Below are 12,180 nucleotides of genomic sequence, written 5' to 3'. Positions count from 1 at the left end.
AAGTGTAGATGTTTCTTAGGCACCACTAGGTGTGGGTCAGTGGAACCCTAGGTGGTTCTGTGAAATAGCACTGGAGCTTAGAAGAGTGCTAAGCCAAATAATCTCTTATGGGATATAAATTATGTAAGTGAAAAATTATGTGCTGGTTCTTGTTGGTTTCTCCATCACAAATAGATAAGTGTATTGTAAAAGACCTCCTTAGAGTCTAGAACAGACTTTTTAAATTTAGGCATGAACATGAGTGCTGGAAATAAAATACTAATACTTAAGCGACAAAAAAAAAAAAAAAAAAAAAAAAGAACATAGGTTGTATATTAAATAATATAGTACTCTCCCCCCTTCCTCAGTTTCATAAATCTTGGTCCAGAAATATGAAATGGAAAACTCCAGAAATAAACCATTCATTTTAAATTAGGCGCTGAGTATTGTAATGAAGCCTCTTGCTAGTCTGCTTCATCTTGCCCAAGACAATGAATTATCCCTTTGTCCAGCATATCCCCACTGCGTATGCCACTAGCTCATTATTAACTTATAGCCAGCTATGTTAGCAGATCAACTGTCCCAGTATCACAGTGCTTATGTTCAAGTACCCTTATTTTACTCAATAATACCACATTCACATAATGTTTACTACAGCCTATTATTATAATTGTTCTACTTTATTACTAGTTACTGTTGTTAAATCTTACTGTGCTAATTTATAAATTAAACTCTATCATAGATATGTATAGGAAAAAACATATAGTATATACATGATTTGATACTATCCACAATTTTAGGCAGTCACTGGGAATCTCAATGTATCACTCACAGATAAGAAGAGACTACTACAGTACTCTATAATTGTTAAATTTCCTGATGTTGGTATCTGTACTGTTACTATTTAAGAGAATGTCTTTGTTTTCTTAGGAAGTACACAATAAAGTTTTTAATGGTAAAAGAATCCCATATCTCCAACTTGATCTTAAAGGGCTCAAAAACAAACCACAACGCACACACACAGCTCAAGCAAGTAGGGCAAAATATAAACAGTTGGCAAATCTTAGGAAAAGGTACACAAGAGCTCCTTTTACTCTTCCTGCAAGTTTTCTTTAAGTTGAAATTATATCAAAATAAAGAGTTAAATAATCAGTCAGAAATGAAGAATGCCATAACTGAAATACAGACTACACGGGAAGGAATTGCTAGTCAACTGGACGAGGCAGAGGACTGAATTAGTGATCCAGAAGACAAAATAGAAAAAAATATCACTCAATCAGACCAGGAAAAAGACAAAATTAAAAAGCAGGAGGATAGTTTAAGGGCACTCTGGGACACCATGAAAAGTAATAACATCGGCATCATAGAGGTCTCAAAAGAAGAAGAAAGTGAACAAGGGATAGAGAATCTGAAGAAATAATCACAGAAAACTTCTCTAGCCCAGCCAGTGTTGTTCAGTGGTTGAGCTTCAACTCATGAACCAGGAGGTCACAGTTCAATTCCCAGTCTGGGCACATGTCCAGGTTGCAGACTTGATCCCCACCCAGTAGGGGGTGTGCAGGAGGCTGCTGATCAATGATTGTCTCTCATCATTGATGTTCCTATACCTCTTTCCCTCTCCCTTCCTCTCTGAAATAAAACATATAGATATTAAAAAAAAAATTTGTCTAGCATACTAAAGGAAATGTTATACAAATCTAGGAAGCACAGAGAGTCCCAAACAAGATAAACACAAAGAGACTCACACCAAGGCACATTATAATTAAAAAGGCCAAGATTAAAAATAAGAGAATCTTAAAGGCAGAAGGTGAGAAACAGCCAGATACTTCCAAGTGAGTTGTTCCCATAAGATTCTCAGCTGATCTCAACAGAAACACTCAGGCCAGGGGCACTGGCTTGAAGTATTCAAAGTAATGAAAAGCAAGAATCTGCAACCAAGACTACTCTATCCAGCAAGGCTATCATTTAAAATTAAATGTGAAGTAAAGAGCCTCCCAGACAAAAGAAGACTAAAGGAGTTCCATTATCACCAAACCAGCATTGCATGAAATGCTACAAGGACTGCTTTAAGAAAAAGAATTAAAGAGAGGAACATAGCATTCTAAAAATCACAATAAATAAGTACCTATCAATAATAACCTTAGATGTAAATGGATTAAATATTCCAATCAAAAGACATAGGGTAGCCGAATGGATAAGAAAACAGGACCTGCCGAAACCGGTTTGGCTCAGTGGATAGAGCGTCAGCCTGCAGACTGAAAGGTCCCAGGTTCGATTCCGGTCAAGGGCACATACCTTGGTTGCGGGCACATCCCCAGTAGGAGGTGTGCAGGAGGCAGCTGATCGATGTTTCTCTCTCATCGATGTTTCTAACTCTCTATCCCTCTCCCTTCCTCTCTGTAAAATATCAATAAAATATATTAAAAACAAACAAACAAAAAAAAAACAGGACCCAATACATGCTATCTATAAGAGACCCATCTCAGAAGAAAGATACACCCCAGCTGAAAGTGAAGGGATGGAAAAAATATTACAGGTAAAAAAAGCTTGAGTAGCAATACTTGTATCTGACAAAATAGACCATATCAAGAGACAAAGAAGATTACTACATAATAATAAAGGGATAGGCTGCCGCCTCCACCGCTGCCGCCGCTACCACCGCTTCCCGCGGCCTGGGCTTCCCGCCGCCAGCATGCCGCACGCCTTCAAGCCCGGGGACTTGGTGTTTGCCAAGATGAAGGGCTACCCGCACTGGCCGGCCCGGATTGATGACATCGCTGATGGTGCTGTGAAGCCCCCACCCAACAAGTACCCCATCTTCTTCTTTGGTACACACGAAACAGCCTTCCTGGGACCCAAAGACCTATTTCCCTACGACAAGTGCATAGATAAGTACGGGAAACCCAACAAGAGGAAAGGCTTCAAAGAGGGACTGTGGGAGATCCAGAACAATCCCCACGCCAGTTACAGTGCCTCTCTGCCGGTGAGTTCCTCTGACAGTGAGGCCCCTGAAGCTGACACAGCAGGCAGGAGTGAGGACGACGAGGACAGGGGGCTCATGACTGTTACAGCCATGACTGCTGCAGCTGCCAGCGACAGGATGGAGAGTGATTCGGACTCAGACAAGAGCAGTGACAACAGCAGTCTGAAGCGAAAAGCATCAACCTTGAAGATGTCGGTCTCAAAACGAGCCCGGAAGGCCTCCAGTGACCTGGATCAGGCTAGTGTGTCCCCATCTGAGGAGGAGAACTCTGAAAGCTCATCTGAGTCAGAGAAGACCAGTGACCAGGATTTCACCCCTGAGAAGAAAGCCATGGTTCGGGTACCACGGCGGGGCCCCCTGGCAGGACGGAAGAAAAAGGTAGAGAAGCCGCCATCGGCCTCTGACTCAGACTCCAAACCAGAATCTGAAGGGGTCAAAGGTGAGCCAGTGGCCATGGCCAGGTCAGCCTCGTCCTCCTCCTCAGACTCCGACGTATCAGTAAAGAAACCTCCCAGGAGCAGGAAGCCAGCTGAGAAGCCTCCCCCAAAACCCCGCGGGCGGAAACTGAAGCCTGAACGGCCCCCGAGCAGCTCAAGCAGTGACAGCGACAGTGAGGAGGTAGACTGAATCAGCGAAAGCGCTGTGATGAAGAACAGCGACGTGAGCTGGAGGCCTGGCGGCGCAGGGAGCAGGAGGAAGAGCTGCGGCGGCTACGGGAGCAGGAGAAGGAAGAGAAGGAGCGGAGGTGTGAACGGGCTGAGCATGGGAAAGCCCTGCAAGGGGGCAGTGGGGGAAGCAGCGGCGATGAGGTCAGGGATGAGGAAGAGCCCGTCAGGAAGCAGCGTGGCCGGAAGGGTCGGGGACGGGGGCCCCAGTCCTCCTCTGACTCGGAGCCGGAGGCTGAGCTGGAGAGAGAGGTGAAGAAATCAGCTAAGAAGTTGCAGCCACAAAGCACAGAGCCTGTGAAGAGACCCAGCCAGAAGGAGAAGAAAGGGCGCCCTGAGGAGAAGCCCCAATCCAGGCCCGTGAAGGTGGAACGAACCCGGAAGCGGTCAGAGGGGTTCCCACCCGATAGGAAGGTTGAGAAGAAGAAAGAACCTTCCGTGGAGGAGAAGCTTCAGAAACTGCACAGCGAGATCAAGTTCGCCCTCAAGGTCGATAATCCGGATGTGAAGAGGTGTTTGAACGCACTAGAGGAGCTTGGAACCCTGCAGGTGACCTCACATATCCTCCAGAAGAACACTGATGTGGTGGCCACGTTGAAAAAGATTCGCCATTACAAGGCCAACAAGGAGGTGATGGAAAAGGCTGCGGAAGTCTACACCCGGCTCAAGTCTCGGGTCCTGGGACCAAAGATTGAGGTCATTCAGAAGGCAACCAGGACTGGAGTGGAGAAGGAGCCAGCTGAGGCAGAGAAGCCTGAGGAGGCTCTGGTTGGAGAGGAGGCCCTGTTGGAGAGGGCAGAGGATGAGGCCAGTGCTGATCTCTCAGCCTCAGTGAATGGTGAGGCCACATCCCAGAAGGGTGGGAGCATGGAGGACAAGGAACAGGAGGAAGGACAGAACTCAGAAGAGGGGCCGGTGGGGGGCTCCTCTGAAGACTTGTTACACAATGACAGCGCGAGGGAGGGCCCCGACCTGGACCGGCCTGGGAAGGACCGGCAGGAGCGCCAGAGGGCGCACGTGGACTCTGAGTCCCTGGACGAAGAGGACAGCTGAGCCCCGGGCAGCCTGGCGGCCAGGCCCCACCTGACATGTAGATGCCCGTAGGCCTGCCCCACTCCTTCCTGGCCGCCCAGGGAGCAGAGAACTGTTGGGGAGATGCTGTGCTCTTCATTTGTATTTGTCCCTTGGGGTTTTTTTTCTGCCCAATTTCTGTGATTTCCAACCAACATGAAATGACTATAAAGGGTTTTTTTTAATGAAAAAAATAAAAAAATAAAAAAATAAAGGGATCCATCCAACAAGAGGATAATAAACATAAACACTGCCTTTATAATTATTCAAAGTGTGTGCATACATTTATTGGGACACCCTATATATGCATCCAATATAGGAGCACCTAATATACGGTATTAAGAAAAAGTCTGGTGGACTTTAAGGAAGAGATCAACAGCAAAACAGTCATAGTAGGCAACTTTAATACTCCAATGTCATTAATGGATAAACCTTCCAGACAAAATATCAACAAGGAAACAGCGATCTTAAACAACACACTGGGTCAGATGGATTTGATTGATATCTACAGACATTTCATCCCAAAGAAGCAGAATATGCATTCTCAAGTGCACATGGAACATTCTCAAAAACAGACCACATGTTAGACACAAAAAAAGTCTCAATAAATTTAAGATTAAAATCATATCAAACATCTTCTCTGACCACAATGGCATGAAATCAGAAATCAACCATGATAAAAAACTCAAAAATATTCAAACACATGGAGGCTAAGTAGCATGTTATTAAACAATGAATGGATTACCAATTAGATCAAGGAAGAAATAAAAAAATTTCTTGAAAACAAACAAAAATGAACACACAACCACCCAAAATCTATGGGGCAAAGCCAAAACAGTCCTGAGAGGGAAGTTTATAGCATTACAGACCTATCTCAAGAAGCAAAAAAGATCTCTAGTAAATAATCTAACCCTACACCTAAAAGAACTGGAAACAGAACAGCAGGAAAAGGCCAAAGTAAAAAGAAGGAAATAATAAAGATTAGAGCAAAAATAAAAACAAAAAACAAATACAAAAGATCAATGAAACCAAAAGTTGGTTCTTCTTTGAAAGGAAAAACATGATTGATGAACCTTTAACCAGACACATCAAGGAAGAAAGAGCACACCCAAATAAATGTAATCAGAAATGAAAGAAGCGTGATAACAATAGACATCATAGAAATACAAATGATTGTAAGAAAATACTAGAAACCACTATATGCCAACAAAGTAGATAACCTGGGCAAAATGGAAAAATTCCTAGAAAAAGACAATCTCCCAAAATGGAATCAGGAAGAAGCAGGATACCTGAATAGATCAATAACAACTAATGAAATTGAAGAAGTAATAAAAAATACTTCCAGCAAACAAAAGTCCTGGACCATATGGCTTCACAGGCAAATTTTACCAAACATTCAAAGAAAAACTAACACCCATCCTCCTCAAAATATAAATTCAATAGGAGGGAAGACTTCCAAGCTCTTATTATGAGGCCAACATTATCCTAATACTACCAAAATGATATAAAGACACAAGAAAGAAAAAATTATAGGCCAATATCCCTAATGAACCTGGATGCTAAAATTCTCAACAGAATATTAGCAAATTGGATCAAGCAATAAATTTTTAAAAATCATACACTATGATCAAGTGGGATTTATTCCAGGGATGCAAGAATGGTACAATATTCACAAATCAAAAAATGTGACATATCACAAACAAAATGAAAGATAAAAATCACATGGTCATATAAAAATCACATGATCATATCAACTGATGTAGAAAAAGCATTCAATAAAATCCAGCACCCATTTATGATAAAGAACTCTCAGCAAAGTGGGAATAGAGGGATCATACCTCAACATAACGAAGGCCATATGTGAAAAACCTACAGCCAACATCATACTCAATGGGCAAAAACTAAAAGTGTTTTCCTTAAGATCAGGAACAAGACAGGGATGTCCGCTTTCACTGCTCTTATTACACATAGTACTGGAAGTTGTAGCCATAGCGATCAAACAAGAAGAAATAAAAACCATCTAATTGGGAAGGATGAAGTATAACTGTCATTGTTTGCAGATTATGTCATATTGTATACAGAAAACCCTAAAGACCACTGAAAAACTAGTAGATCTTATAAATGAAGTCAGCAAAGTTGCAGGATATAAAATTAACATCCAGAAATCGATGGCATTTTTACAAACCAATAATGAACTATCAGAAACAGAAACTAAGGAAACAACCCCACTTACTATTCCAACAGCAACAAATAAGGTACCTAGGAACAAATTTAACAAAGGAGATAAAACCTGTAACTTGGAGAACTATATGACATTAAAGAAAGAAACTAAGGAAGATACAAATAAATGGAAGCTACTGTTGCTCATGGATTGGAAGAATTAATGTCACTAAAATGTCCATACTACCTAAAGATTCAAAGCAATTCCTATTAAAACACCAATGGGACATTTCACAGAACTAGAAAAAATATTCCAAAAATTTACATGGAACCAAAAAATGACCCCGAATAGCTTCAGCAATCTTGAAGAAAGAAAAACATAGTTGAAGGTATCACAATACAGGATATCAAACTATACTACAAACCCATTTTAAAATAGCCTGCTACTAGCATAAGAACAGGAATATAGACAAATGGAACACAATAGAGATCCCAGAAATTAATCCACTTCTCTATGGTCAATTAATATTTGATAAAGGAGGCAAGAGCATACAATGGAGTGAAGATAGTCTCTTCAATAAATGGTATTGGGAAAATTGGACAGGCACATGCAAAAATAAATGAAACTAGACCACCAACTTACACCATACACAAGACTGAACTAAAAAAGGATAAAAGACTTAAACTTAAGTCATGAAACAACTTATACAACTGAACACCAGGAAGACAAACAATCCAATTAAAAAATGGGCAAAGGACCTAAATACTAGGTGTACCAGTTAATAATGCGGAATTTTTTCAATAGATGGGAGTTACACATATGTTGATATATATGTGATTTGATATGTATGCTATTTTGTTGTATTGACAAGCTTCAAAACTTCATATGTCAATTTGCTGAAGTTGTTAACATCATAGATATTTTTACGCTTAAAAATGTTGAATTTCGTGCCAAAAAAAGAGCATTTGTGGGAACTTACAATTCATTATTTTATTTTGAAGAAAAGTGCTGCTGAATACTTCAGGAAGCTTATGGAGAACATGCTCCATCTCAAGATACTTGGGAATGCTGGTTTAAACGCTTTAAAAGTGATGATTTCGATGTGAAAGACAAAGAACGTCCAGGTCAACCAAAAAAGTTTGAAGACCAACAATTACAAGCATTATTGGATGAAGATGCGTGTCAAACTAAAAAACAACTTGCAGAGAGATTAAACATTGCTCAGCAAACAATACCTGATTGTTTATAAGCAATGGGAAAGATTTTAAAAAAAGGAAAATGGGTGCCACATCAACTGAACAAAAGACAAAGGGAAATCTGAAAAGTCATCAGTAAAATGTTGCTTCAACGGCACAAAAGAAAGTCTTTTTTGCATCGAATTGTGACTGGTGATGAAAAGTGGATTTATTTTGAGAATCCCAAATGCACAAAATCATGGGTTGATCCAGGTCAACCATCAACATCGACTGCAAGGCCAAATAGCTTTGAAAAGACCATGCTCTGCGTTTGGTGGGATCAGGAAGGTGTGGTATATTATGAGCTTCTAAAACCAGGTGAAACAATTAATACTGATCACTACCAACAACAAATAATCAATTTGAACCACGCTTTGATTGTAAAATGACCAGAATGTTCTATTAGACATGGCGAAGTAATTTTGCTTCATGATGATGCACCATCGCACACTTCAAAACCAGTTAAAGACACGTTAAATTACAGTGGTTCTCAACCTTTCTAATGCCGCGACCCTTTAATACAGTTCCTCATGTTGTGGTGACCCCCAACCATAAAATTATTTTCGTTGCTACTTCATAACTGTAATTTTGCTACTGTTATGAATCGTAATGTAAATATCTGTGTTTTCCAAAAAAATAAAAAATAAATACCTGTGTTTTCTGATGGTCTTAGGCTCTACAACAGCAGCTCTCAACCTGCGGGTCGCGACCCACAGGTTGAGAACCGCTAGTAGGGTCGCCTAAGACCATCGGAAAACAGATTTTTATTTTTTATTTTTTTTTTAAACACAGATATTTACATTACGATTCATAACAGTAGCAAAATTACAGTTATGAAGTAGCAACGAAAATAATTTTATGGTTGGGGGTCACCACAACATGAGGAACTGTATTAAAGGGTCGCGGCTTTAGAAAGGTTGAGAACCACTGCGTTAAAAGATCTTGCCTGGGAAGTATTAACCCACCCGCTGTATTCACCAGACCTTGCTCCTTCATATTACCACTTGTTCTGATTGATGGCACATGCACTTTCTGAGCAGCACTTCAAAACATATGAAGAAGTGGAAAATTGAGTCTCTGAATTGTTTGCCTCAAAACAAGAAAAGTTCTATTGGGATGGTATCCACAAATTACCTGAAAGATGGGGAAATGTGTAGCTAACGATAGACATTACGTTGAATAAAGCACTTTTGATATTTCTCTTGAAATTATCGTGTTTTCTTTGATTAAAATCCGCATTATTAACCGGTACACCTAGTAGACACTTCTCCAAAGATGACATATAGATGGCCAACAGACATCTGAAAAAATGTTCATTAGAGAGATGCAAATAAAAACTACAATGAGGTATCACCTCACACCTGTCAGAATGGACACTAACAATAAAACAACAAACAAGTGCTGGGGAGGATATGGAGAAAAGAGAACCCTTGTGCATTATTGGTGGAAATGCAGACTGATACAGCCACTGTGAAAAACAGTATGGAGTTTCCTCAAAAAATGTAAAATGGAACTGCCTTTAATCCAATAATCCCATTTCTGGGAATATATCCTAAGAATCTCGAAACACCAATCAGAAACAATATATGTACCCCTTTATTCACAGCAGCATTATCTATATATACAAAAGCGTAAGCGACCAGACGGCTGGCTGACCATGCGGTAGCTATGATGCACACTGACCACGAGGGGGCAGACGCTCAACGCAGGAGCAGAAACCACAGGCATGGAAACATGAAACAGACTGATCTCAGCAGGAAAGGGGCAGGGGGGAGGGAGGGAAGAGATTAACCAAAAATCTTATATGCATACTAGAGGCCCAGTGCATGAAATTCGTGCACGGGGTGGGGGGTGTCCCTCAGCCCAGCCTGCACCCTCTCCAATGTGAGACCCCTTGATGGATGTCCGACTGCCCATTTAGGCCCAATCCCATGGGCAGTCGGACATCCCTCTCACAATCCAGGACTGCTGGCTCCCAACTGCTTGCCTGCCTGCCTGCCTGATTGCCCCTAACCGCTTCTGCCTGCCTGCCTGATTGCCCCTAACCGCTTCTGCCTGCCAGCCTGATCGACGCCTAACTGCCCTCCCTTGCCGGCCTGGTCACCCCCAACTGCCCTCCCCTGCCGACTGGTCGCCCCCAACTGCCCTCCCCTGCTGGCCTGGTCGCCCCCAACTGCCCTCTCCTGCTGGCCTGGTCACCCCTAACTTCCCTCCCTTGCCAGCCTGGTCCCCCCCAGCTGCCATCCCGTGCTGGCCTGGTCGTCCCTAACTGCCCTCCCTTGCCAACCTGGTCGCCCCTAACTGCCCTCCCTTGCTAGCCTGGTCCCCCCTAACTGCCCTCCCCTGCCGGCCTGGTCCCCCCCAACTGCCCTCCCCTGCAGGCCTGGGTCCCCCTCAACTGTCCTCCCGTGTAGGCCTGGGTCCTCCCTCCCTTGCAGGCCTGGTCCCTCCCAACTCCCCTCCCCTGCCGGCCATCTTGTGTCCACATCTTGCGGTGGCCATCTTGTGTCCACATCTTGTTCGTGTGGGGGCTGCCATCTTGTGTGTTGGAGTGACTGTCAATTTACATATTACTCTTTTATTAGATAGGACTAGAGGCCTGGTGCAAGGATTCGTGCACTGGTGGGGTCTCTTGGGCTGGCCGGCGGGGATCAGGCCTAAATAGGCTCTCTGACATCTTCTGAGGGTCCTGGACAGTGAGAGGGTGCAGGCCAGGCCGAGGGACCCCACCGGTGCACAAATCTGTGCACTGGGCCTCTAGTTTACAAATATCCAAGATCTGGAAACAGCCCAAGTGCCCATCTGCAGGTAAGTGGATAAAAAAGCTATGGTACATTTTCACAATGGAATATTATGCCACTGTAAAAAAAGAGGAACTTTTACCCTTTGCAACAGCATGGATGGATCTGGAGAATATTATGCTAAGCGAAATAAGCCAGTTAGAGAAAAACAAATACCATATATTCTCATATGTGGAATCTAATAAACAAAAGAAACTGATAAACAAAATGGAACTGGAAGTAATGGATACATGAACAGACCAGCCAGTACCTGAGGGATGAGAAGTGGGGGTAACTGGATAAAGGTGAGGGGATTAGCTAAAGAACATATATGCATATCCTATGGGCACAAACAATAGTTTGGTGAAGGTCAAGGAAGGGGAAAACGGGTGGATGGAGGTAGGCAAAGGGTTCCAGGGAAAACGGGGGATACTTGCAATAATGTCAACTTTACAATTTTTAAGTAAAAATAAAAGTGTGGAATGAATAAAAAAAGAATATGAAAATATTAAAATAAATAAATAAAAAGTTAGTAAAACAATTAAGTAGACTTGTGATAAAAAAATAATAAAATAGCCCTGGCTGGTTTTGCTTGGTGGTTAGAGCGTCAGGCTGCAGAATGAAGGGTCGAGGGCTCGATTCCTGGCCCCAGAGTGAGGGAGGGAGGCAAACAATCAATGTGTCTCTCTCACATTAATGTTTCTCTCTTCCTCTCTCTCCCCCACTCCACTCCACTCTCTCTCAAAAAATTCAATGGGAAAAATATCCTAAGGTGAGGATTAAAAAAAAAAAAAAGGAAAAATAACACAAAAATATAAACCATTTTAAATGGAAAGACTGTGTATGCTTATTTTTGTTAATAAGCATTCAGTAGTTTTAATAATATAAGCAAATTAAAAGAAAAATACTGAAGTCTTTTGGCAGTGATAAAATATGTAGTGAGGACTAGTGATAATAGGGTGACTGTGAAAAGATGCCAGAGATATTTAGTTAGTAGAGTGTTGTGAGTTGAGTTTGTGTTATAGATCTAGATGAGCCTTACCGTTTACATGTCTAATCTGAAAAAGAATAAATTTAAAAATATTGCAGCTTAAACTTAGAAAATAAAATGGAGGCTACCAACTATAGGGAAGCAATTACTATATGTAGGTAATCTATCTAGGATAAGGTTACTCAAACTATCTGTATCTTTAATTGGGTTTAATAAATAGTAGTTGGCTGCAGTAAATTAAATATTAAGACTATGGATTTACTGGGTGAAGAAATTACCAATATGTAGTATAAAAAACTATTGAATACTATCTGA

The 12,180-nt window shown here is 41.8% G+C and overlaps 2 protein-coding genes across 5 annotated transcripts in view; one reads left to right on the top strand and one right to left on the bottom strand.

Annotated features, from left to right (window-relative positions):
- ARHGAP5 (Rho GTPase activating protein 5) overlaps window positions 1–12,180 on the bottom strand; it is a 103,782-nt gene that overhangs the window by 73,077 nt on the left and 18,525 nt on the right. The window lies entirely within an intron of this gene.
- Window positions 2,644–4,680, top strand: LOC308257242 (hepatoma-derived growth factor-related protein 2-like; the record flags this gene model as incomplete). The annotated part of the gene is given in 2 exon segments (XM_080686482.1): window positions 2,644–3,584; window positions 3,587–4,680. Coding segments are annotated over 2 exon segments (2,007 nt in total). The 5' UTR covers window positions 2,644–2,671.

The sequence above is a fragment of the Plecotus auritus genome, assembly GCF_963455305.1.
Source record: "Plecotus auritus genome assembly, chromosome: 1".
Taxonomy (NCBI): Eukaryota; Metazoa; Chordata; class Mammalia; order Chiroptera; family Vespertilionidae; genus Plecotus; species Plecotus auritus.
This window is presented reverse-complemented; position numbering and strand designations above follow the sequence as displayed.